The sequence below is a fragment of the Boeremia exigua genome (genome assembly GCF_020726555.1).
Source record: "Boeremia exigua strain MPI-SDFR-AT-0100 chromosome Unknown C7974scaffold_1, whole genome shotgun sequence".
In the NCBI taxonomy this organism is placed as follows: Eukaryota; Fungi; Ascomycota; class Dothideomycetes; order Pleosporales; family Didymellaceae; genus Boeremia; species Boeremia exigua.
This window is the reverse complement of record NW_025763518.1, coordinates 493570-518411: the sequence shown is the minus strand read 5'-3', so window position 1 is coordinate 518411 and position 24842 is coordinate 493570. Positions and strand designations below refer to the sequence as shown.

At 52.3% G+C, this 24842-nt stretch overlaps 8 protein-coding genes across 8 annotated transcripts; 2 read left to right on the top strand and 6 right to left on the bottom strand.

The window, feature by feature from the left end:
* Positions 1 to 860: 860 nt before the first annotated feature.
* Positions 861 to 4797, bottom strand: C7974DRAFT_459499 (sodium P-type ATPase-like protein). The gene is made up of 4 exons (XM_046146108.1): positions 4182 to 4797; positions 3863 to 4128; positions 1758 to 3813; positions 861 to 1702 (listed from the first exon to the last, which is right to left on the bottom strand). Exons 1-4 carry the CDS (start codon positions 4428 to 4430, stop codon positions 1085 to 1087), a joined length of 3189 nt encoding a protein of 1062 aa, XP_046002407.1. The 5' UTR covers positions 4431 to 4797; the 3' UTR covers positions 861 to 1084.
* A 1700-nt stretch (positions 4798 to 6497) lies between these two features.
* Positions 6498 to 9327, bottom strand: C7974DRAFT_381960 (VID27 cytoplasmic protein-domain-containing protein). Its single transcript, XM_046140635.1, has 3 exons — positions 9207 to 9327; positions 7566 to 9136; positions 6498 to 7511 (listed from the first exon to the last, which is right to left on the bottom strand). The coding sequence occupies exons 1-3, from the start codon at positions 9223 to 9225 to the stop codon at positions 6681 to 6683; spliced, it is 2421 nt and encodes an 806-aa protein (XP_046002406.1). The 5' UTR covers positions 9226 to 9327; the 3' UTR covers positions 6498 to 6680.
* A 54-nt stretch (positions 9328 to 9381) lies between these two features.
* On the bottom strand, positions 9382 to 12384 carry C7974DRAFT_2559 (adaptin N terminal region-domain-containing protein). Its single transcript, XM_046137500.1, has 6 exons — positions 11963 to 12384; positions 11891 to 11911; positions 11705 to 11836; positions 11019 to 11656; positions 10402 to 10970; positions 9382 to 10354 (listed from the first exon to the last, which is right to left on the bottom strand). The coding sequence occupies exons 1-6, from the start codon at positions 12037 to 12039 to the stop codon at positions 9557 to 9559; spliced, it is 2235 nt and encodes a 744-aa protein (XP_046002405.1). The 5' UTR covers positions 12040 to 12384; the 3' UTR covers positions 9382 to 9556.
* A 346-nt stretch (positions 12385 to 12730) lies between these two features.
* C7974DRAFT_370874 (uncharacterized protein) lies at positions 12731 to 13387 on the bottom strand (the record flags this gene model as incomplete). The annotated part of the gene is made up of 1 exon (XM_046139986.1): positions 12731 to 13387. One exon carries the CDS (start codon positions 13385 to 13387, stop codon positions 12731 to 12733), a length of 657 nt encoding a protein of 218 aa, XP_046002404.1.
* Positions 13388 to 13929: 542 nt separating this feature from the next.
* C7974DRAFT_2595 (uncharacterized protein) lies at positions 13930 to 15521 on the bottom strand. The gene is made up of 3 exons (XM_046137510.1): positions 15018 to 15521; positions 14883 to 14968; positions 13930 to 14835 (listed from the first exon to the last, which is right to left on the bottom strand). Exons 1-3 carry the CDS (start codon positions 15320 to 15322, stop codon positions 14147 to 14149), a joined length of 1080 nt encoding a protein of 359 aa, XP_046002403.1. The 5' UTR covers positions 15323 to 15521; the 3' UTR covers positions 13930 to 14146.
* Positions 15522 to 16192: 671 nt separating this feature from the next.
* Positions 16193 to 17433, bottom strand: C7974DRAFT_2545 (uncharacterized protein). The gene has a single exon (XM_046137495.1). The coding sequence runs from the start codon at positions 17287 to 17289 to the stop codon at positions 16333 to 16335; it is 957 nt and encodes a 318-aa protein (XP_046002402.1). The 5' UTR covers positions 17290 to 17433; the 3' UTR covers positions 16193 to 16332.
* Positions 17434 to 20423: 2990 nt separating this feature from the next.
* Positions 20424 to 22272, top strand: C7974DRAFT_2538 (uncharacterized protein). Its single transcript, XM_046137494.1, has 2 exons — positions 20424 to 21255; positions 21308 to 22272. Exons 1-2 carry the CDS (start codon positions 20644 to 20646, stop codon positions 22076 to 22078), a joined length of 1383 nt encoding a protein of 460 aa, XP_046002401.1. The 5' UTR covers positions 20424 to 20643; the 3' UTR covers positions 22079 to 22272.
* A 711-nt stretch (positions 22273 to 22983) lies between these two features.
* On the top strand, positions 22984 to 24478 carry C7974DRAFT_2506 (uncharacterized protein). Its single transcript, XM_046137485.1, has 3 exons — positions 22984 to 23648; positions 23734 to 24046; positions 24139 to 24478. The coding sequence occupies exons 1-3, from the start codon at positions 23189 to 23191 to the stop codon at positions 24266 to 24268; spliced, it is 903 nt and encodes a 300-aa protein (XP_046002400.1). The 5' UTR covers positions 22984 to 23188; the 3' UTR covers positions 24269 to 24478.
* The last annotated feature ends 364 nt before the right edge of the window (positions 24479 to 24842 follow it).

The window sequence follows — 24842 nt, the reverse complement described above, 5'->3', positions numbered from 1 at the left end:
GCCGTAGACGGGATGGGGACGACGAGGACAATCGGTCTTCTTATCCAGGCTTGCCTCTCCCCGCACCGAATCCCCTCTTCCGTCCCCCAAGCCCTCAGCCTCCACAGCCACGCTTTCCCACTACCTTGCCAGCACACTTGGCTCTGGGGAGGCTCCCCCCGTGCCCGCTCATATACTAAGACCCCAAACGGAAGCAGGTATTGTTTCTTATCACGCCATTCCAAGCACCTACCAAAGCTGCACGCGACTGCATCTAAGACTCTAAAGTTGCGTCCAAGAACAGCGAAGTGTCTCGGCTGACGCGTTCGCCGACAAAGGGTTGGGGCGACGGAGCCACTTAGTGCAGAGACGAACGTTTGGCGCCGAGGCATCTCGGCTCTGACGGCCTTGGTATGCCCAGCCTAGGCGGCAGAGGAGCGGAGAGGAGCGGGGCCATCAGGCGCAATCTGGTTAGCGTCAATGCGTGCTTGTGCGGCCTTGGGCTTATATGGACAAGAACTGCAAAACGCCTGGGGTCCTGTTACGGGAGGCGATAAGGAATGTCCCGGCGGGGTAGTTTGACTGTTTTTCTGTGTTTCGGAGGGGTGAGAGATACGACGGTGCTCGTATCGGGCCTTACGAAGGCCAAGGTTGCCCGATCTGAGATGCAGCCTGAACCCTGAGGGAATCATAACTGCAAACTTGATTTCATTCTGAAGTTCCCTTGGAACGAGATTGCTCCTGACTTGCTGCATAGCGCATGCGCAGTCTGCTTCGACGCTTCTGAAGCGGGATTCTTTGGTCCTGCTAAGTACACAGGCTGCACTGTGCGATAGGAGAACGTGCTGACTTGCAACTGTTTGGGGGAATTCACATGTTTTGAAGTTGTTGTGTTGACATTATTGCAGAGTGATATCTAGCTGTGGAAAGAAACTATTCAACTCCTGCTGAAAAAGGGCCGTATCAGGCGTCGAGGTATCGCAAGCTATGCATAGTTGAAAACGCCATTGCTCCAAGATTCATCATCATGAACAGAGCATACTCCCAACTGGGAGCGTCGAAACAAAACCCATTCACACGACCATGTTTATACACATGGCCTTATCTATTTCTTCTCGTTGTCTTCGTCTGTGCTGATCGCTGTACTGAGGTAGCGCTCGAAGACGCGAGCCTCAAGATCAACTGATCCTCTCCTTCCACTGTTGGGATCCTTCTTCTTGAAGTACTGGCGCTTGCCATACTTCCATGCCTCAACTCCAAGGAAGAACAGGAATGTGGCGATGAAGACTACACCCCACTCCCAGCTGATACCGGAGTGCCTGAACACCTTGGTGTTGATAACCGGGATGTACAGGACTGGGAAAATGGTGATAAAAGCTCCCATGATGGAGAAGAAGAGGAACTTGTTGCGCCACACATCATGGAACCACTGGGTGAAGTACTTCTTCGAGCCGGGCTGCATCATGAAGAACGAGCGGCGCATGTCAATCATCTGCCAGGCAAGGAAGACCGAGAACCAGGTTAGGCAAGCAAATGTGGTAGCACGGGCGCGGAACACAGTCGTGCAGCTGTCGTTGAAACCTTCGTTGCAGCCAACACCAAGGTTACCGTCACCGAAACCAAACATGACGACGGAGAAGGCAGCAAGGCAGAGTGCGGCGATCCAAAGGCCGTAGAAGAACATATCGATCATAACCTCAATGGTGAAGACACCGCGCTTGAGCTGAGACATATTAGCACACTGAAATCGAAAGAAGTACCAAGGGAGATAAACTTACGCTCTGGGGAGGACGATCCAGAATATCGGGAGCGGCAATCTCAAAACCAAGACCCATATCAGGAAGCGAAGAAGTGACCATAATAATCCACATGACTTCAACGGGAGATACTGGGAACACGGAAAGGCCAGTCTCATCCTTGAATGCAAGACCAATGAGCAAGACGCAGGCCTGAGCAATGTTCTGGGCGAGCAAATGCAGGATGAATTTCTGGATGTTGTCGAACATGCGGCGGCCCTCTTCGATAGCGTTCAGGATAGATGCAAAGTTGTCGTCGGTCAAAACAATATCGGAGGCATCTTTGGCAACGTCAGATCCAGTACCCATACCAATACCGACGTCTGAGCGCTTGAGAGACGGAGAATCATTAACGCCGTCACCAGTCATAGCGGCAAAAGCCTTCCTGCGGTGCAGAGCGTCGATCATGCGAACCTTGGTGTTTGGAGCGCAGCGAGCGATGACGAGAGGGAGTAGCGGAAGAGCGTCGACTTCGTCGTCGGAGAGCTTGTCGAATTGGGTGGCAGTCATGACCATAGCGTCGGTAACGTCCTTGGCGAGAGTAGACATGTTCGATGGCAGGATACCAACTTCGGCGGCAATCGCGCGCGCGGTTCCAGGGTGGTCACCAGTAAGCATGTGGACTTCGATACCAGCCTTCTGGCACTGGCGGACAGAGCCAGCAGTTTCTGGGCGAGGGGGGTCGTAGAGGCCAACGAGTCCGCGGAAGACGAGCTTCTCTTCGATGTTCTTCCTGTCGAGTTCTTCGCCCTTTGTGGGGAGTGGGCCGTCGTAGTCCTTGCTTGCAAAGGCCAAGACACGGAGACCGTAAGATGCGAGCGCCTCCATGTTGGCAAGAATTTCCTCACGGTAGTCATCGTCCAGGGTGACAACGTCGTTGCTCTCGGCATTGTAGACAGTATCGCAAGAGTAGATGACACGCTCGACGGCACCCTTGGTGAATACCTCTTTCTTGGAAGAGGCGACTTCCTCGAAGATGACGGACATCTTCTTGACATCGGAATCAAAGGGAAACTCAGCAAGCTGCTTCCACTTGGGTGAATCTCCCTGAGTAAATTGCAGGCGGTTCCAGTCGAAGCGAGATGCGAAAACCTGAATGGCGATCTCAGTGGGATCACCACGAGCATTCCATGTGCCCTCAGTTTGGTGGACATTTGCCAAGTTGGCAAGAGATGCGACCTTTAAATATTCAATGAGATGGGGGTTATCTTCAATCAGCTCCTCGTAAGTGTGTGTCTTCTCGTCCTGATCGGGGTCGATGTGGCGGGGCTCCTTTGATGTGAAGCTCAACGAGCCAACAGTAGGGTTGTGAGGCTCGTCGGTAACACCAACGGAGTATGTGCCCTTAGCTGGAATCCAGGCCCTCTTCGCGACCATCTTGCCTTGGGTGAGGGTACCGGTCTTATCAGAGCAGATATCAGTCACACCACCAAGAGCCTCAAGAGACTTCAGGTTGCGGACAATAACGTGACGCTGAACCATGCGCTTAGTACCAGCAGCCATAGTAATAGTCAAGACGACTGTAAGCGAAGCGGGAATCATGGACAGACCGGTAGCAACAGCGTAGATGATAACTTCGCGGTTGCTGGAGAACGAGTTGGCACCCAGGACGATGATAGCGCAGATGATGGCAGTACCGAAGAGAAGGATAGCAAGGCGCGCAAGCTTCTTCTGGAGAGGAGTGCCGACGTTGACACCAAGGAAAGCACCAACAACGTCACCAGCAGTCAGACCCCAGGCCTGAGCGTAACGGTGAGGCTTTGGTCGACTACCGTCCTCCTTTCGCTTCACCGGACGTACGCGAGAGTTCTTCTGGCGAAGAGACATAGCAATAGAACCGATTTCAGTATACATTCCAGTCGCGAAGACAACGCCACGGGCGCGGCCCTTGGTAACGGTGGCTGAGCTGAAGCAGACGTTCAGACGATCGCCGGGTCCAGTCTCTTCGGAGAAAGTAGCATCAGAGTCCTTCGAAACTGGGAGCGATTCACCAGTCAGGAGAGCCTCATCGGTTTCGAAGTTGACTGCCTCAATGATGCTGTATGTTTGTTAGTGGAAGTCTACATAAGAATTGAGCTCAATCTTACCGAATATCGGCAGGAATAGTGTCACCAGTCTTGAGTTCGACTAAATCGCCGACGACCACTTCAATGGTAGGAACGGTGACAGTTTTTCCGTCTCGGATGGCTGTGGCAGTTGGAGAACTCAGAGATCGGAGAGAGTCCATTGTCTTCTCTGCGTTGAATTCTTGGAAGAAACCAATGACAACGTTAAGAAGAATGATGGCAGTTACGACACCACCTTCAATCCACGACTCAATTGCGAAACTAACAGCCATGGCAGCAATCAGCACCTAGTGCACTGTTAGACCTAGTTCTTCTTCAATCCCACGGGCCTCAAGCTTACCAATGTCATAGAGTTGGCTACTTGTCGAAGCAGAATCTTTGCTGGCTGGACACCGCCATCATCTCCAAGATCGTTGCTTCCAAGCCTGTCAAGGCGAGACTTTGCCTCTGCGGTGGTAAGTCCATCGTCGGGGTTGCACTTTGTCTCCTCGATCACCTTCTGAAACGAAAGTGCGTGGGCTGGTGCTGATAGAGGTTCATTGGACTGGCCAGACTTGTGGCCTTCGAGTGATGGTTGCTTCTCTCCCATGGCGAATGATTTTGGTTCATTCGAATGCTAAGAAGAAGGTTGGATTGGACAAGCAATCTAGATCTGGGGAATGGAAGCCCTTTAAACACCCAGCTGGAGACGCAGGCGGGACATGGTATCGCAGACCATGACGGACAGCCAAGTATCGAGCCTTGGCGGGGTGGGAACCGGCGAGACGTCATGCAGGTTGGAGTGTGTTTAGCGTCTTCCGCTTGCAGTGGACTGGCACGGCGGAATCGACAAGGGCGTATACCCCCTCATTGCCACACACCAACCACTTCCTCTTGCAGAAAACATCTCCAAAGTGTGGTTAATCCCCTCTAACGGCGGGCGTTGTGACGTACGCGGGGTTCAATCTTGCGTTGATTTTGTGAATCCGTGGGAAGAGGCGAAAGCCTAGCCAAGAATTCCGCCCGCCAAACCACGCTAATTCCCTCTATGGTCTTGGCTCTTCTTATGTTGCCGATTTTCCGTCCATGTGTCCGTGCGCGCAGCCAAGTGACGTCGCTACTTCCCAATATCACCTTCACTCAACACCGAAGACCTGCCAATTAGATACTCAGGCCGCAGGTAGCCTTGTTGCCAAGATCAGTCTACCATCGCTCGCAGCGTGGCGTCCACACGGAGGGCCCACACCTCGCTCGCCATTGCCCACCCTGCGTTCAGCCCGACGTTGAAAGCTTGTCAGCAAACTTACTCAAGGCGTTTTTGCGAAGCTGGAGAACGCTCGGCAGTCAGCCTCTTCGTTTCTTATCGTCTCGATCGAGGCCGTGGAACTATGCCAAGTAGGTCACGGGCTCAACAACCACCAGGGTCCATCGGCCGAATTCGGTCTCGATTTCCACCCCGCTGTCTCCGTCTCCCAAGGAACAGAATCTTCTGGTGTCATTTTAGAAGCTCCAAGTGAACCTCTATATTTGGCAGCCCAACCACTCACCGGAGTATACCAAGCAACGGGTGAGCACGTTTGCTCAAGCTACCAATTGCGTTCGGACATTGCCTGCCTCATCACTCCCAACCCCTCAGGTTGAATATTGGTACGCTAGGCCTCAAGTATGCCGATACACCCACTCAGGTGATACTCCACTCAGACAGACCATATTCTCGGCTTAAGCTGTGGAGTACTTGAGGCTCTGCTGCGGGGCTCCAAATCTGACTGACTCAACGCACGAGCCTGATCCTGGTATTTGAAGGTGGACTCGTGCCCTAATTGCCGCCCACAATGTCGGACAGTCTACCCCAAGGTCGGACCTTCGGGCCACCGGAAGTTGCGTTGCCAGACACTCAAACGCAGCGTCAGTCCGATCGATATTCTACATCAAGATAAACTGGTTATTCGCACAGTGCAGATCCAGGTGAGGTCTGATGACGTCGTTCCGTTGTTGTCAACACAACTGTCGTCCCCTCTATTCTCCCACACCTCAACACATCCCCACAACTTTGTGTTTGTTCGCAGAGTCACTCAGTCACTGAGTAACGTAGACGCATGTTATAGCTAGCTTATTAGCAGCTGGATCACAAATCTGACTCTTAAAGAAGTCCGCGTCTCCAATATCTTTACAAGCAGCGCTTCCAGGTCGAATCTAGCCAAGGAACTTCTGCTGATCTCTTACAATGACTCTACAACAGCGATCTTCAGTCTTTCAGAGAGCTTCAGCTATGAAGTGAACCCTATGCGACAGTTGTAAAATAGTCAGCTAGAATCTATTTCAAGCAGAACAAAGTTTGCTGCCGTGAAAGTCGGAAAGTGTTGTCGACGTGAAAACCGACGCGTCGAGTCTTAACATGAGATTTTGGGACGTGTCTCTAGAGACTGTCGAACCCGATGTACATACGGCACAAAAGTAGATTTGGACTCTACCGTTTCAGAGCCACCCACACCCACAATATTACGAAGTCAGACCAGCTTATAGGCAAAAAAAACTTCTGATGCTTCAAATAAGAAACACAAGAATTGCCATCGTGTGCGTTGCAAAGACAAGTCTGAAGAATATTCACAGTGCTTATACAACTCAAGTAGCAGTCACTATGTTCAGACGTGAAAGTGAATGTAGAACGAAGTAGAAAGTGTATTTATTCATCATTCGTTTCGACGATCTAAGGGGAATCAGGTATCAAGGAAGAGACGTAACGTCCACGCCTCTCGGAGAAGCTATAGTGTTGTGAAGGAAATAACGGCGCCAAAACATCGTTCAAAAATACCACCCGCAGTTGGCTCGTCGACCGCCATTCAATCCACAACCACAGTCCTTAGTAAGGACTGTTCACAATGTCATCACGGCCCAGGTAGCTGCTGCGATTGCCACGTCTCGGTGTAGACAATTGGCCGACACGTGAAGGGAAGGCAATACTCTCTCGCGTGGGCTTCTGCAGTGCGCGACGGGCTACCATGTCGACCTCATTAGGAAGGGCAACAATAAGGTTTTTATCAGATCCGAACTTGAAGTTGTCGGCCTTGACCTCTTCTGCGTAGCGCTTGATATTGTATGGATCCCTACGATTTGCGAGGACCTTCTTCATGCTCCAGGTGATGATGAAAGGGCCAGTGGCCGTAATGATGGTTGTCTCTTTATCGTCAAGACCAGTGTTGAAATGTGCTGTAGTGAAGGAAATGGGTGCCTTGGTCTCGTGCTGGAACTGGGCGACGTGTGCTGGTGTCAGAGCGAGACGGCGAGGCTGTGGCTTGTCGTCTTTGGCGAACGACTTCTCAAAACCAAGCTTGCCATCATTCTTACCACCCTTCTGCAGCGCGTCGATGAGAAGGAGATATGTTCGAGTGGTGGCGAGCACCCATCGACCATCTGCCGAGACATCCATGCCGATGATGGGGTCTCCAAGAGCAGGTATGAGAGTCTTGGCATTGATGCCGAGACGATCAAACAGTCGAATATCTCCCTTCTCAGAAGCGACGGCGATATGACCCTTCTCTGTCGTGGCAGCTGCAGAGAAAGCATTCTTTGTAGCATACTGCTTGAGTTGATCGTCGACGAGCTTGTTGCCGTTCAAACGAGGGTCTACACGGTATAAAGCATTGCCAGAGAGACCCAAGAAAGTCTGTTCTCCACTCATTTGAGCAAATTTCTACAGTGATGTTAGCTTTGACGTCTCAGGATATTCGCATAATGGAAAACTTACACTCTCAGGGGCGAAGACCTTCACCGGAATGTCGTCATGAATGTTCCACTCGTCAACAACTTTGCCAGTCTCCAGATCCATGCGGTACAGCGAGTTGGGGTTATCTAGGTTCTGTAGGATCATATCCTGATCTTGTTGATGAAGCATGACCTTATTGGGGTTGAAAGCCTTGCCCTTGGGAGTCATGACATTGGATATGGTAGTCGAGAATTGTAGCTGGTTGTCCGCGGTGTGCTTAAAGACGCCGATCTTGTTGCCTCGGACGACGAAAGAACGATCATGCTTGTATCCAACTGCCAGCTGTGAATTTTCAGCGCCATCCTTCGGCGCAGTCTCAGTGTCGTCTTCGGACTCATCCGAGTCGTAGTGCTCACTGCGCTGGTCGTTTGCATCCTCAAAATCTTCCTCTTCATCCTCCTCCTCTTCTTCTTCCTCGGGGACGTCCTCCATGGTCATGTCTTGGAAAGCTTCAAGCACGTACTCTCGGTCAGTGTCTTTAGCCTTCTGCCATTTGACTTGGTTCAGATGTTCCCACAGGGCCTGCATAACACCGTTTTGGACACTTTCCAACTGCTCTTGATCTTTGAACTTTAGCAGCCAAGAGTAAGCTGATCCGTCTTCGAGGTAGTGGTTGAAGATGAACGACTTGAACTCGTAATTGAAGACCGGGTTGATGTCATCGACGATAGGCTGACCCAGCCACTCGCGCTCATCGCCAACGATATGAAGCCAGTATTGCCAATCCCCAATCTCAGTGACCGTAGCTGTCACATTGGTATCTTGCAACTTGAATGAGCCAGTAGGGAAATCGAACAGGTAAAGTTCGGCATTCTCTTCCGCTAGCAAGTCCAGGGCTCTAGGCTGCGCAGCGGACTGGGGCGCTGCAGTTGCCTCCTCCTCGGCCTCGACCTCCTTTGCCGGGGCTTTCTTGTTTGCCTCCTTCCTCGTCATGATCTCTTTTGTAGTATTCGGGAACAGCTCTTCGGCAGTAGGTGGCGCTTCGAGAGCTTTACGGGTCGGACTAGGGACTGGACTGGCGTCTGGAATAGGTTCTTCGTAGTATGCTAGAGCCTCAAGGTCCTCCTCGGTTGCGTGCTGATGGCTTCGTCTGTTCTTGCGTTCGTACTGACACTGTAAAGCAACGCGCTCAAAGAGAGCAGCAGTCTCGGGCTTCACGGAAGCGTCGCAAACAAATTCCCAGAGATCGTCTACGTCGCCGCTGAGATCGCGCCAAGCGAAGATCTTTTCACCAGTTGAGCGTACGTCGGTGCGGAACTGAAGACCCTCGTCGAGCAGAAATGTCTTCTCGTCCTTATCACCAGCAAGAGCGTCAAGGCCTGCGTCTTCGCCTCCTTCTTCTGCTAACAGATCCTCTTCTCCTTCCTCGTATGCGCGTTGGACGACGAGTTGATATTGAAACTCCTGCCCGGTGCGGCGGATGGTAGCAGCGGCGTCCTTGAAGATGAGCTCGGAGTAGCCCTTGACAGATCGCGGTCGGACAAGGTAGAGCTGGCCCTGCGAGATTTCGACGATGGTTTCCTTAGAGCTGTCGCCAAAGACCAGTTTGCTCACTAAATGCAGATGTTAGTTGCCGAGTGACGACAGCGGGGGCGGGGCAGGCGCAGGCGCAGACAAACATACAATTGCGGAGCATAAACATGACGAGAAGTGCTACGAAAGAGAGATGGACGTGGCAACGGGAGCTTGGCTAACTACTGAAGCACAAAGCCACTCCGCACGTGAGTGTCCATTCAAGTAAATCTTGAAAGTGGTTGTTATGATGGCGTAGGCAAAATCAGGGTCCGCGCCAAGCCAACGAAAGGACGCTAAGAGGCAGGAGCGTCACTCCAGGCTGAAGGCAATAGGCAACGACGTCTATGTGAATCCACTGATGCCTCTCTGCCCATCTTTCATTGTGCAGATGCGCGCGAGTGCCGCATAAACTGTTTGCTAACATGATCTAATACTAATGCCCTCGTACTTGCATAAGCCTAAAATAGGTCCAATAGATCTTGGTTGGACTTCTTGCTAGCCTCTGCCCCTGTTTGCTGCTGTGGAGGCGGAGGCTGATTCGATTGCATGTTCATATTTGCGAAACCGTTCATGATGTCGTCATTACTCATTTGCGCAGATGCAGCAGGTGCTCCTCCGCTTCCGCCGTCTCCAAACAGACCTAGTAGATCGTCCATATTGGATTGTGATTGTTGAGCACCACCCACTGCGGGAGACGCAACGCGCTGTGGTGTGCCGGCGAGACCTTCGAGACCCGACTGTCCTTGCGATGGCTCTTTTTGAAGCGATGCTGGAGCAGAGCCATCAAAGTCGATATCAAGGAGGTTCTCCATATTCGACTGAGGTGCTGTCTGTCCGCTCACTGCTGCTGCGACTGCCGCTGCAGCAATCGGGTTCTGTCTTGCGTCTTCCTGCTGCTCTTCGATAGCAGCACGCTGCATAGCTTCCGCACCGAAACGACCTTGGCCGAGGAAAGCCTCTGGCGGCTTATGGTAAACAGAGGCCAATGTCGAAAGGTCGTTGAGGAGGCTGTCAAGGAGCTGAGGAGGCAGAGAGCGGATTGTCGAGGTGATGGGAGGTTTGTCGGATAGTACGATATCCTTCGCGATCTGCGGGTCGCTCGAGAGCAATCGCCAGTATACGTAGGCTCGATCCCTGATATCAGGGTTATCGTTCTCAGCCGTTGCAGCCTGCAACACTCTCTGGACGAGATCCTGAGCTTGGTCTGGTTTCTTAAGGAAAAGCTTGACCACCGCAGTGAGAATTTGAAGTTGGGTCTGGATCTTGTTAGGCTTGTCTCTTACAAACACGTCTTTCAGCTTACCTGGGTGAACTCTTCTGCGAAGGTATCCACAAAGTTAGTGAGTATCTCCCCAGCATTGTTGATCTTCTCAGCGTACTCGCCAACAATCCAAATTAGCGATGCTCTTGCGTTGGGCTCGTCCAACTCATCAATGCACTGACACAATGTTGGAATGATTCCTTCGTATCCCGGATATTTTCGGAAAATATCCTTGATCACCACAATAGCTTCTTGGACGACGTAGTTGACTTTGGTGTTGATAAGATCCAGTAGGGTATTGACGCACTTCTCGCTGGCGCTCTCGATCTTGATAGCAACCTGCCCGATAGCTTTGACCGCTCTGCGGACGAAGTCCATGTCTACTTCGAGTGCGTACTCCTTCAGTTCTGCAAGTAGCTGGTCTACGTTCTTGTCGTTCGCTATCCGCACCATAATTTCCAGCTTCTGCATCTTGAGGTAATTGGGATCGTTGTATTTGCAAAAGAACACGCGCATTTCTTTGCTCAAGATGTCTGACTGCTTCTGTAGGAGGAGATCGATGTTTCGCAGCGCGACGTATTGCACTTCAGGTGCGGAAGAGACCAGTGTGACTGCCTCAAGTTAGCTACCAATACCACGTACGGAATACGCAACCTTACCCAGGGGTGGCGCCATCTTCTTTGTGTACGACTTCAGCAGCTCAGGAGAGATGTTCTTCATATGCAAGAAAACAACCTTGACAGCAGCTAAGACGACACTTGGATTGACGTGTTGGAATTGTGGAACAACTCGTTCACAGATGTGTTCTGCTTCCTTGATGTCTGCTGCCTTGTAGTCTGCCAGGGTTGTCAGAATTGTGACTCGCCCCCACTCAGTGCATTCGTTCAACGCCAACAGCATCTTCTTCAGTGTCTGCGGAGTAATGACCAGCGCCTTCGTTTCCGGAGATGTTTCCATGATTTCCACCAGAGCAGTGACCGAGTTCGCCACCACCATAGGATTGGGGTCACCAACAAGCTCCTGAAGCTGCTCAAGAAAGCCGTTCTCTAGGCACATTGCAGGTGAGAGATCGTAGAGCTTGGCCACGCACAGAGCTGCTGTTTTCCGAACATATGGCGATTCGTCTCTGAGCGTTTTTCGTAGCGGCTCTTCCATATAGTCCACCATCTTGTCTACCCGAATGCACCCCATCGTCCGTATCGCAAGCGCTCGCACGAGAGGGTTTGGATCTTCGGAGTCCTGTACGAAGGTATTGACGGCGAGAATGCATAAATCTGGGTGTGACTTTGCGTAGTTCCTGCAACGAATTAGCATCGCTCTCAATAGACTTGAATCAGGCGCATACATGAGATATAGGTATACCAGCTTTTTCTGGTCCAGATCTGCCGTTGCAATGTTCTTCAGCACATCTGGAAACAGAGAGGACACGTCCTTGCCCAGTGTCATGGACATGATAGTCTTCTGAATGGCTTCTTTCCTAGCACAGTCTCAGTATCATAGAGGTCTACTACGTTCCCGCGAGGAGTCGTACCGTTCGTATGCGTATTGGGAGCTACAACCATTAGTTTCGGACAGCTATATCGTTTCTTGGGGATTTCCATACACTAGACCAGCTCTCAGTTCGAACGTCTCGCCCTTTCTTGGAGGCGCAAATGCGCCTTTGATCCGATTGACCGCCATGTTTATGCTTTGGTTGCAGAGCTCAATCCCCTACGTGGACCCCTCCTACACCAGTCCCGTTGTTTCGTGGCTACAGCGGCCGCGGGGTTCGACTCGATCGCGGCGCAATGAGTGCGTGTGGTTCGGCGACACTGCGTGAATCGAGCGAAACGCGCTTTGGGGCTTGGAGATGCGCAGGTGCAGGGAAGTTATTGCTGATGTTTAACTTGAACGGAGGCCTAGGTGCCCATGGGCGATGTTCGGGTCTGTGCGACACTAGCCCAAGCTCATCTCCATATCGTTACCGCGTCACATTCAGCACTACATCTTGAACGCCAGAATGGTCCGTAAGCCTGCTAATTCAGTTTGGGCGTCTGACTGATTACAAACAGCCGTCCAACCTGCCAAACCTTCGCCGCCTCTTTGTCGAAGCACGCACTGATGCGGAAGAGAGTGAATACTCTAGAAATGCTGTATGCTTCTCTTCTTATTCGCGTCATTCCATCATATTAATAAGTCTTTGGACAGTTCTACAACCTTGTCATCTTCATGTCTTCGATAGCTGGCTTCAGCTTGGTTGCCCAGCGTATGATGACGAGCAAAGCTGTCGCTCTTTGATACAGCAACACTCAGCTTCGCTCGACAACCTCTATGTCTACCCATTCCCTGATACCATCCGCTGGACACTACGACTATCGACTCCTCATACCAATCAAGCTTGACGACCACGCCAGGGAAGTCCATGAGGCTGAGCGGAGGACCAGATTGTTGTCGGCCATCTTTTCCTCTGCTTATCCTTCGCGTTGAACAACCGCCTGAGCAGGGTCCGCCATTCAACCTCCCAAGTCCAAACCTTCCGCGCCTCATTCCACTCGACTTGTACCGGTACTTGGATTGGCAGGCTCGCCATTGGGTTCGTACTCATATTGACATTAGTCGGCGCCTCTTCCAACCGCTCCTTGGGGAGGACTCCGGTAGATCTGAGCTCTTCAAGCGTCTTTTCGCCGTTCCTGTCTCTCACTACGGTCGCAGATTCTAGATGCAGCAGCCTTCCATCCTCGCTGAGTCCAGCGTATGCCATCGCCAGCTGCGATCCCGGAATCGGATCGCCTGGCCATTTCAACTTGCTTGTTGCCGGATCTCGACGTGGGAGTGATAAGAAGATTTCAAGCATGTGGAGGTACTTGGACGTGAAAACGCGTTCGACGTAGTGTTTGTATGTCCGAGAAATGTTGCGGACTGAAACCCAAAGATGTACGGGGTCGTCATGTTCCAGGACCTGTAGCCATAATTCCGGTGGCAGAAGTGGCGTTCTCGTCGTAGAGGTCTCAATTTCGTTCTGACTGCGCATAGTCGTTTGGATGGCCATAGACAGGGTAGACTTGGGGAGACCAAGAGCCATAAATTCCATGCGTTCCGGTCGCGTGCTCTTATGACCAGTTCCTGAGCAATGAAGCATCACCCAGCCACATCTGACTCACCAGATAGGTGGCTTGGGCGTGGCGCAGCCCTGCATAAGTTCAATGTCATGATTATAATATGGAGTCATTACATAGTGTTATCACTTGTTTCGCGATTCAATGACCCGACGAGCATGAAAAATCGCAGATACATTGTTACACTACAGATCGCAGCAAAGCGCAACAAACAGCGGTGTGCCCACGAAGTAGGTCTGCATTGGGTATCCCCGAAAATGCATGTGTGCACCGAGAATGCCAAGGCCATGCGCATCCTTGCCGCTTGATCTGCATCTCTGAGACGAGCGCCACGTTTCGCTGCCTGGCCGCATGAATGCCTCAGACTACCAAGACTCCACCAGAACACGTCAAGGTAAACAAAGCATGCGTGGAAGCACATGCGAGCCAGCTTGAAGATGACCTGACAATGGGTGTAGCAACACGTTCAAGGCTGGATATGAGGCGGCATATTGTGAAGTAAGAACGCGAGTCTTGTATTGATCATAGTTTTACAGAGGTATCGTAAATGCGTCGAAAAGAGAAAGCACCTGCAGAACTAGCGTCTCAGATCCTTCCCGAGGACTGAGTTAAGCTGTCTGTGTTTGGCAGAAGAGAGTACTATTACCACGTTCCACCCTTAGAGCCCGAATATGGCTGTGGAATGCCACCGTCTAGGCGATGAAGTCACGAGCAGCGAACTTGGGACGTCCGAAACGCCCACGTCCGCGGCGGCCGCCACCCTGCTGGCCCTGCTGGCCTTGCTGGCCTTGCTGGCCCTGCTGCTGTTGACCTTGCTGCTGTTGACCTTGCTGCTGCTGGCCTTGCTGACCCTGGTTTTGGTTCTGGTTTTGGTTTTGGTTTTGGTTGTTATTGTTATTGTTGTTGTTATTGTTTCCTCCGTTGGCAGATACCTGGAACCGGACGCAATCATCTTGAGCACCTCGCTGGGCGACAGGCATAAGTACTGGCTGATGGTTGCTAGCCGAGGACATGCAGCAGACACGGTAGAATCCTTCAGGAAGGCCATCGGCTAGATCTGCACTCAGAAGTCCGTTGCCATTGCCGTTGTCGTTGATGCCCTTGAAGAATGCAAACTTCTCAGCGTCGAGTGGTTGAGTAGGGTTGGGGTTGCCGCCGAGATCCTGTACTGTGATGTGAGTATGGCCGACAACTTGACCTCCTTGAAGAGACTGGGGAGCAGCATAGTACGTGTTGTCGGGGTTCGTGAATGTTCCGGCTTGCAGGTTCGCGATCTGGACCGAGAATTTCATCGCAGTATCTGGAGCTACCACATCACCGTTCTTAGGGCTCGTGAAGACAGCAGAGACCATACGGCTTGCAGCAGGAATCTCTCCCATGGCTGGAGGAGGTTAGCTTTTTCAACTACTAGCGCTGTAAAAGACTTACGAATTCCGTTACACGACCCACCACGGGTCTGGAGTCCATTGGTAAGTGTCTTGCCGGTACAAAAGTTGATGAAGTTGGCATTGTCACTGCGATGAGATTAGCCTTGAGGTTTGGCTCTCAACGGGTAATACTTACGTATTAGAAGCAGCTTGTCCGGCTTCAGCCCCCCCTTCGAGACCTGTCGCCTGGCTATTCTTCTGGACATTGGCCGGGTTTAGAGCCAAGTTGCCGCCACCGCCGCCACCACCACCATTGTTGTTGTTATTGTTGTTGTTGTTCTGACCATTGTTCTGACCATTGTTGTTCTGGTTGTTGTTCTGGTTCTGGTTGTTGTTCTGATTGTTGCCGCCGCCGAACTGGCCGCCGCCGAACTGGCCACCGAATTGGGCGCTGGCGACACCAGCGACGAGCAGGATCGAGAAAACTGATGAGACTCTCATGATGATGGATAACGAAGATATGATAGGACGATGATAGGGTGACTAGAAAGTAGTGTTTACAAAAGAGTGGACTCCGACTGGCGGTAGATTAGAAGAGAACGCAGACACGGTCAACGTAATCTGAAATTAGAGGAAAGGAAGAAAGGAACGTAACCCTCGTTGAACGGTCCTCGATTGTGAAGGAACAAACGACTGAGGATGGTGTGAGACCAAATAACCTGAGCGTCTAAGGCATTTCTCTTATGTCCTTGGCGACTTACATGACGATATGGGACCTACTAAGGCGGCTGATAGTTCCTGGGGCACGAAACCCTGGTTGAAGGCCAACCTGTGTCAGGACCTGCCATTCAAGCATGCCTGAGGGGAACGCACGGCGTGCCGAGATGGCGCAGGCGCCAACTATTGGACTGAGGCTGTAACAGAAACCTCATCAGGTTGGCAATACGTTAGGCATGAAATCATGAGGTTGGAGACGGGTCGTGTGTGAGGTTCGAGGAAGCTCAAGCACACGGTGTTGGAGATCAGTTCACGCTAGCGCGCCATTGGTCCATTCGACATTGAGCCGCTCACTCAAAACATCCTACACTCCAGATTCTTACAACTTCGTCAATTGCGAGGATGGATCCCTCAAACCTTTGTGATGCCTTACGGTACATTCGGCAGTACAAGAACGCATAGCAGCGAAAGTCCAGGCGATCCCAACTTCTAATCGAGCCGCTCTGTCAATCTTGTGGATGCTGCCCCACTCTTGGTGGCTGTCGTTCCTGTCTCAAACCAGCCGTTGGTCAAGGCTCTCCTGCTCAAATGTGTCAAAGCTGTCGTTACGGCTACGCGGCTCTGACGGCTATCACTGTGGATCAGCTCGAAGCGATATGAGAATGACCCTTTTTGTAAACAAAATTTAATAAACTCTTCGAATCCTTTACATATCGCTCATGCAGTACGGATGTCACAACCCCGAGATGATCGAGCCCCAAATGCAACGTGGTATTACCAACACTGATTCAAGATCAGACCGTCAGGCGACCCTCCATGACCTGCACCGCTCCGCCTTCGAGATACACAGTCTCAATACCACCATCCTTCGCCATTATGACCTCGATGAAAATCTCGCTCCTACGGCCCATTTCGACGCCCTGGACCACTTCATACTGCAGTGTTTCTCCGGCCTTCCCCTCATTTAATGACAAGTAAGCCACCAGGTCACTCGCCGCCGACCCCGTGGCCGGATCCTCGAGCGATCCCTCGATGAATCTTGTTCTCAACTGCGTGGCTCCGCTCTCGCTCTTGCCTGTCCGCACATAGAAGTACTTTCCGATGAACGTCTCATCCCAACCCTGATCCAATCCCTGGATCTCAATATTCTGGGCTAGCGACACCTTTGCAAGCGCATCTACGCTCTCCAGCTCCACGAGGACGAACGTCATACCCTTGACGATAGACACGATAGGATAATCTTGCATCGCCTTCATCTCGCCCCTCTCATAAGCTGCAGCTAAGCTGGGCTGCATCTCAAACAGTTCATCTCTGCTCCATCTCTTCTGATGCACATGTACGTCGTGGGGGATGGCTGCTTTAGCCGTCTTCTTGGCCACGTCATACCGAAGTCCAACAGGGCCTGCCTTTAACTGGAAACCTGCGTTGATGAATCCACTCTCGATGCCGCGCTGTTCAGCAATCCTTGACAAAACATAGCATGACGTGCCAATCGTGGGGTGGCCCGCAAACGGCAGCTCTTTGGTTGTCATAAATATGTCCACGGCCCATTTGTCCTCAGCTGCATCGGTTGCGTTTTCGTGGAGGAATGTTGATTCTGAAAGATTGAACTCGCGTGCAATTTTTTGTTTCTGCTCTTGAGTCACGCTGACGCCGTAGGGTATGCGAATGATCGCTAATGGGTTGCCTTCATACTGCTTGTCTGTGAAAACGTCGACAGTAACAAACTCTAGCTTCAATGAGGAACCCATGCTGGCAAAAAGGCGTAAGGAGCTAATGGATGTTGGCGTGTCGTCTCAAGCTGACCTTATAGAGAAGGTGAGGTTGTTTGTGATGACTCATCTAAGCTGTAGCTGGGAGCGTAGGGCGTGGAGCTAGTAGTCTACAAGATTCCTTCTCTATGTGCCGTGAAGCCTGTATTAGTCAGCCCAGGTGTTGAGCATGAGTCTAACATCAATTCCTGCGCCTAGACATGTTGCAGTAGCTCGTCGCCGCTTCGAGTTCCATGGTCGTCCTTGTAACATTAATGGGTTGGTCTCATGGTGACGGAACAATCGTTTTATGACAACATCGCTTGTATGAGTGGCGCTTTTTGTACAGTATACCTTGCTCACGCCTGTCAGTCAGGTTCCGTTCATACCTGCGTGAAGATGGCTGGTGAGCTTTTCGGAGATGGCCATTACACAACCGTTGCAGCGCCGTTCAGCGGTCAGCGCGCCCAGACGAAGCTGATGGCAGCCCCGCGCATACATACGTTTTCCAGTATTAGTTTGATGAGTCCAATGCTCGTGTATGCAAGAGCACGGCGTCCGGCGCTGCACCCCCTCATGATGTGAGAGCTGAGTACTGCGCCCCCGAGGTTGAAAAGCAGATAAGCGACCTTCAAGCTTACAAACTTCAATACAGAACTTGTAGCTATCATAATACTAAAAGATAGAATTCATTTATGAACTACATCTATTGTAGGCAAAAAAGAATCCTATTCAGGTTTTTTGCGTTCTCCCTACGTTACTGTCGCATAGTAGGATATCCGGCTCATATCCTTTGGCCTGCAAAGTAAGAGCTGCGCCCTAGGCAGTATATCGGAACCTAGGTACTCAAGGGTGCCGTATACGTAGGCAGCTGACACGTGCTACCTCATCTTCATCTTCATCTTGGCGACGACTCGAGTAAGTTGTCATTGATCTGCGCTGGATGGTGTAATGAGTACCTAGCCAGTGTGCGTTATTATCGCGTTCTGTGGTCACGGTGATTCCTCATTGGGATAGTTGGGTCACGACAGATCGTAGTGCTCGACGTTTGTTAGGCGGAGAGCCCGGATATTGGGCTGCTGTGGTACATTTGCACGCTTAGCTAGAGCGCCAACAGAACCAAACACCGACCTCGACCTGGAGATCCCGCGAAACACGACTGCATTCTTTGGTAGAGTGTCCCGCGTTAGAGGCTTTTGGCGTTGTTGTTGAACTTGGTATCTCCGCGAAAATCTTTGTTAAATTGCGGAAGGCACTTCGATCGCTTTGCGCCCGTCAAGCGTGTTGATCGGCAATTTACACCCAAACAGAAAGCCACGTCTGAGCGTGGTCCCGCGAAGCCATGCCCGTCAATCCTACGATCTGTAATCTCATCGTTGCAGGGCTGGAACGTGTGGATTACAATGTTTGGCGCCTAATTTGGTCTGCAGGTGGGGAGTCGTTGCTAAAAGAATGGTGATGCGTGTATGCAGCCTTGCGTGACACAGATGACATGTTGCATTCGTTTGGCGACAACGTTGTCGAAGCAGGTGTTCGGGTGCAAGTCCAGTCACAGTGCACTGCAGCCCCTCTCTGGCAGCCGTCAAGCTACCCAGCCGTTGTTGATGGCTACGCGGCGCTCAATCGCTTGCTGCGGTCTTAGTCCGAGGCTATATGGCGGCTGTCAATCTCCCCATGCGCCCTATGGCCTGAGGTCGGACCGCCATCGCAGTCGCGCGTACCAGAGTTGAGTCGCGTTGTTGTTGTGTGTTGTTGCTGTCATGGACAAGATGAGCAATGTGCCGTTTCCAATACTGGCCGACGGCGTACAGGGAAACCCACGTCTGCGGCGATGCTCGAGCCTGGCCCAGCACGGGTGACCTTCAGCGTCGCTACAGATGCCGTACGCCTCATTGAGTTTTACAACGATGGTGACGAGGCTGCCACAACGGGCAGCAAAGTTTGTAGCTAGCTATGTATGGCGTAATTGCGACGCGGGTGACAGAACCTGAGGCATAGTATGGGATAGAGTTCTGCACGGGCTTCTGAGAAAGCCCGATGAACCTCGAGTCGTTTTCTGGCGTGCTGCAGAGAACATGCCAGGGCCACCTGGTCTGTTTCAAAGTGCCGTTTGTATTCAGGCGGGAGGATTATCTGGTTGGCTGTGCGGGAGTGAGTGCGCGTTCCTAGTGGTCGGCGGCGGCGCTTTTCGTCGTGGAGCACCCCCGAGTGCTCTTTCGCGCATGAACAGCCGTCCGTGGTCGACCGAACCAGTCTAGGCCGTTAGGTACCTTTGGCGCGTGGGCAGCGACTCAGCGGCTTTTGGGGACAACTGAACCCTTTTCGCGCACGACTGGCTCGCTTGTGCAACCCGCCGGCTTTCCAGCGGTCGCCCATGGGACTGCGGTTTTGACAGCACAGAGGCGTGTCACAAAAGCCGGGCGTGTCCATGAAGAACATGTGGACGCAGGAACCTGCGGCCGACTGCAGCCCCACCTGCCCCAACCGCTGCAGCTGCAGCATACGAGGAAAAAGCACTCCACTCATAGGCCGATGGCCGAACTGCTGACGTGACTGCGCTGCCACGCTGCAGCACTTGGGCAGAGGCGCAAAGGAGCGTTTTAGTTTAGCCTTCCCAGCTCCGCGACGTGAACCCTGTCGGCCTAACTCGTGTAGTGCCAGCGCCACATGCGCGTCCGTGATAGTCGCGTTAGCGGCTACCGAGAGGTCCAGAAGAAGCGTTGCAGGGGTTCGCGCGCAGAGCATCTGCGGAAGAAAACCCTTCGAAGCCCTCGACGGCCAGTGATGCTCTTGCTCGTCCAAGTACTTCGTCACACAGCCTTCGAACTGCTCTCGACCCACCGTTCTCTTCTCCCCACCGCCGCCACAGCACTTGACGTTGCTTGACCCGCGTTTGACATTCGTTTTTGTCCATCGCCCACTTGCATCTCCTCCCCGGACCAACACGGCGAGAGGACCAGGATCACCAGTCTGGATACTCCAACATCCGCGCAGCACCACCCCGGACCTTCGACTCGAGCTTGTTGCGACGAGAGCTGTTGCAATCTCCCGCAGCTTCACTTCTGCCCATTTCCAGGTTTTTGCGTTTACGCACCGCACCTTCCTTCTCTTCACTTCTGTCACGCGTTTGCAACCCCCGTTCTATTCGCCAACACAGCGACTCGCGGATTGACTCGTCTTCGCCCGAAACTGCATCTTCCAAGTTCTGCGCTCCTTCACCAAGGCTGAACATTCCTTGCACGGCGCAGGTGCCCCAAGCTTTGCGGCGCCGCTTCCACGACTCGCCGAAACAAAACGGCGCAGATCCTGAATAGGTGTCTTCCTTTGCCTGCTCACCAAAACACCATCATCATCATGTCTTCGACACATTCTCGCAGTGGGTCTGACGACACAAGCGCCACCTCCATGTCCTACATCCTGGAACACGTGCTGCAGTATCCCGGGACTTACGAGATTCCCCTGCGAACCATGTACACACTCAACTGTGTGCCCCGCGCTCAACCTCTCCCCAAGGACCTTTCCCGCGGTCACACACCAAGCAATAGCACCGGCGCTCCCTCACCTACTAGCGGACAGTTTGCATTGAACGGGTCAGAATCCACAACCATGAACTTCACGACTGAACTCATGACTCACCTTAACAAGCTGCCTCTGCAGCCAAGCTCACTACCACCTACCTTCATTGTCAATTTTGTCAGCCGCTGCTTCCACCCTGACTTAGACCTCGTGGACTTCTCCCAGGCTTTAACGGCCCTCGACTACCTGAGGGACCTGGAGAACAGGAGACGCAAAGAGATGGTGGCGGCTTTTGAGAGGTTACTGATCTTTCCGGACTCGTATGAGCGTGACATGGAGACCATGGCTGAGACTTTTCCCGGCATCGCCCTGTGGGTGAGGAATGCGGAAGCCAAGAACCTGAAGGCCGAAAATCTATATGCTCAAGTCTACGTGGGCATTCGTCGATGGGTAAGCAGAGCATTTTGAGTAACAACAACGTAAACGCTGACGAGAAGAACAGATTATGATCAATGAGTTGGGCGCCCAGCCTTTCCACAAACTCAATTGTGTGGGTATGCTCAACACACTATTGCCACCCATGCATGATTCGTCAAGACTTCCTTCACCTGCCATTGAGCACCAGACGTTGAAGGATGAACGAAATGCATTTTTCGAGTACATCAACCTTGTCCAGAAGAGCGGACCTGGTGTCCTTGACACTATCATCAGCCACAATGCGGAGCCTGACGAAGCGTCGGGCTGGCCTGCGGTGCAACGGACCGTGGACAAGTACTTGAGGGTTGCTAAGAACATGATCGATGACTGCATCGCCACTACTGGCCCCGAGTCTTTCAAAGCCTACGCAGAGGAAAGGAAGGGCAAGAAGACGGATTCAGGTGTCAGCTTTGGCTCTGAGCGCAGACCAAGTGTGGGGCTAAGTGCGCATGTGTATGCCGAAGAGCCGACGCCTACCTATGCACCTCCGCCCAAGGGTGCCTCCAAGCTGGAGAGAATCACGCGCGAGTTCAAGCGTATGCGCGTAAAGCCTCGTCCGAGCGTCGAAGAAATCGTTCAGGTCAACTCTCGAACCGACACCGATTACGTCCCACAAGTGGCCGAATCCAAGGGCAACAAGCTTAAAAAGGCACGGTCTTTTGCCAGTCTCAAATTCGGCAACAGCAGCTCTTTGTCCTTGACCAGCCGGAAAGGAAGTGATGCAAGCGAGGCTTTCGACCCGGAGCAGATGAAGAAGGCCCGAGCCATGTACGATGCATCAGTGAACAAGCACTAGACTCTTTACAGCTCTGCCGCGATAGGTCTGGCGCTTGCTTCTACCAATCTACACGCCCCGGGAGCCGTGAGACTGGCGGTCTCGACACGAATTACGACAAATTTCTTTTGTTCACGACGCAACGCATCAAGAACGGGATCTTACCTGAAAAGGCGAGATACCAAGGGTGCAGACGTCAGACCACTTCTGTTCGCTCGCATTAGGGGTTAGCAGGATACGTGGTCTTTTCCTTTTCATGTTTGTTTTTTCATCATACCGAGGTCATCGATCCGGTCTCACACCGACATAGTTGGTGCAGCATCTCCTTCTGTCTAGCGGGCGTTTTTACAAGGGGTGACTTTCATTAGTCGGAAAAGGAGTGATTCCCAGGGTTCCATTGTTACTTATTCACATCACAGGGCGGGTTTGTTCCTTGTTTGCTGGGCGCGAAGAGCGGCGCCTCAGCATGTAATTGCATGGGTAGGCGCACCTCATTTTCATGGGTTTCCCTCGATACCAAGCAGCGGCAGAAGATAGTACATTGCATGCATCAGCATGTAGAAATATACATAATTCCAAATCATACTGGCATTGAACGCGAAGATAAACATGGTCATTTCTGCAAACATGCTCGGCACCAACTCGTGAGGGCGTGTTGTATTGGCGTTTTGGTCCACGCCAGAAACAGGAAGGCGCGTCTGCCCCATGTTGATGATGCATCCTCTTTACATCAGTTAGCCAGCATAGCAACGCGTATTTCTTTCATCTTCTTTGCCGCCTCCCACGAACCCAGCGGTGCCAGTACCTATCCAACTACAACACCCAGAACGCACGATCATTGCTTCGTTCGTTGAGTCAGTGTCAGTCTAAATTCTGTGGAAACGCATGCAGGTACAAGTGCCCCGCCACTCTGCAGCAACACCCTGCACGATCTGCACATAGCATCACATCCTAGCAGCGCAGATCACAACACTCACCGGACGCCCTCCACACTTGCAATCTATCTTGCGTTGGTGGTTCACGAATATGCAACATCGACTGACACCGATGCGATACCAGGTCTGTCCGCGGGCACAACCGCTGTGGCCATGGGCGCTCCAGGTCTGGACGACTGCATGATATCGACGCGTGATGACGACGACCGCTTCGCCCCTCCTTCCTCGGCGCAACTGGTCCCCTCGAAACGCGCAAGCAAGTCCCGCGCACCCACCTCGCCTACGGCGGGCCGCTCCAGCCAGACGGACCTTCTTCGACCCTTGGAACAGCAGCTTGACTGGGCACCAACGCGCCGAGAACCGGCTGTCGGGGTCGACATCCTGGCGCGCATCGCGTAGTCTGAAGCTGGGTGAGCAATACAAAGGCGGCTTGACTGGTGGTGGGAAGCGAGTCGCAGACACCGTCGGAGCTGGCAGTGAGGACTTTGGCAAGGATGGCAGGAAGGAGAATGGAGACTGGGAGAGGGGTGCCAAAGGTTTCAGAGTGGGTGGTCAAAAGAGCCTACCAGAGGTTTGGAGCATCAGCAAGGCTGGCAAAACACCCGTTTTAGAGAAGGGTGATTTGCAGGAACAGCATGGCCTCAAAGAGTCTCCTGGTATGTACAACGATCTGTATCTTCTATGAGCCTGCAACCATCTTTGTTGCTAGTTACTCAATACACTTTACTGACGTACATGCAGAATCTGGTTCAGACATCTATGATGATACCCTTCAGCCACCATTGGTGCACCAGGAGAAGCACATATTCCAAGGGTTGTGCTTCTATATAAATGGCTCGACAGCCCCTTTGGTCTCCGATCATAAACTCAAGCACTTGTTGTCAGTGCATGGTGCCAGGCACTCAATTGCACTAGGGAGGAGGACTGTCACACACGTCATCCTAGGTACAATCAGTGCGGAGGGGGGCTGCGGTGGTGGCCTGGCTGCCACCAAGTTACAAAGAGAGGTTACAAGAACTGGCGGGAAGAGTGTGAGGTACATAACAGCAGAGTGGTAAGTTCCTTGTCACTCTAGGACGCTGATCCAGCTCTGACTGCAAAAACGACACTTGAGCACGTTCAAGTACAATTTACTGACATATGCAGGGTCCTTGAGTCCATCAAAGCAGGCCGCCGCCTCCCTGAGTTACGCTTCGCGCCACTCAAGCTTGCGCAGATATCCCAGGGCAGTGTCTTCGGCATGCTGAAGCGCCGCAACGCCACGGCGTACGAATGAAGTTGAGCAGTCGCTCTGCACAGCAAGTTAAGCGACGACGGTGTTGCCGGTTGACAGACTTCTATGCAGCGTGCATGCTTAGCTCGAGGCCCTGAGCATACTACTCTAGTCTTTCCCTGAAGCTTATCCATCTGCACACCACCGCATACCCGCTACGCCTTCACCTGACCGCCCACTAAGACACCACTCAAAACTTCGAAACCTTCTATAAATCCCTGACGTTGATCCACGCGAAAGGCAACGCCATTTTAACGTTTCGGTGAGCTCTCGTATCGAGGACGCGAGTGAATAAGCTTCACATTAATCAAACAATAACGTTTCTGACACTTTTGCGCAATTTTAAGTTCACGGTGGTGAGAACGTGGTGCGCGATCGCCTAGTCTGAACCTTGGACGACTGCATCCGGAAAGCCTCGCTCCTCGGCGCCACAGGGTAAAACTCGAAGCCTCCGCCACTTCCGGATCGTCACTCTGGAGGGGGTTATTCCACATCTGCGGTGGTGTGGCATCCGCCACATGGTCTAACACATGGTGGAACTCGACCGAAGAACAGCCAGCACGAAGGGTTCACCACA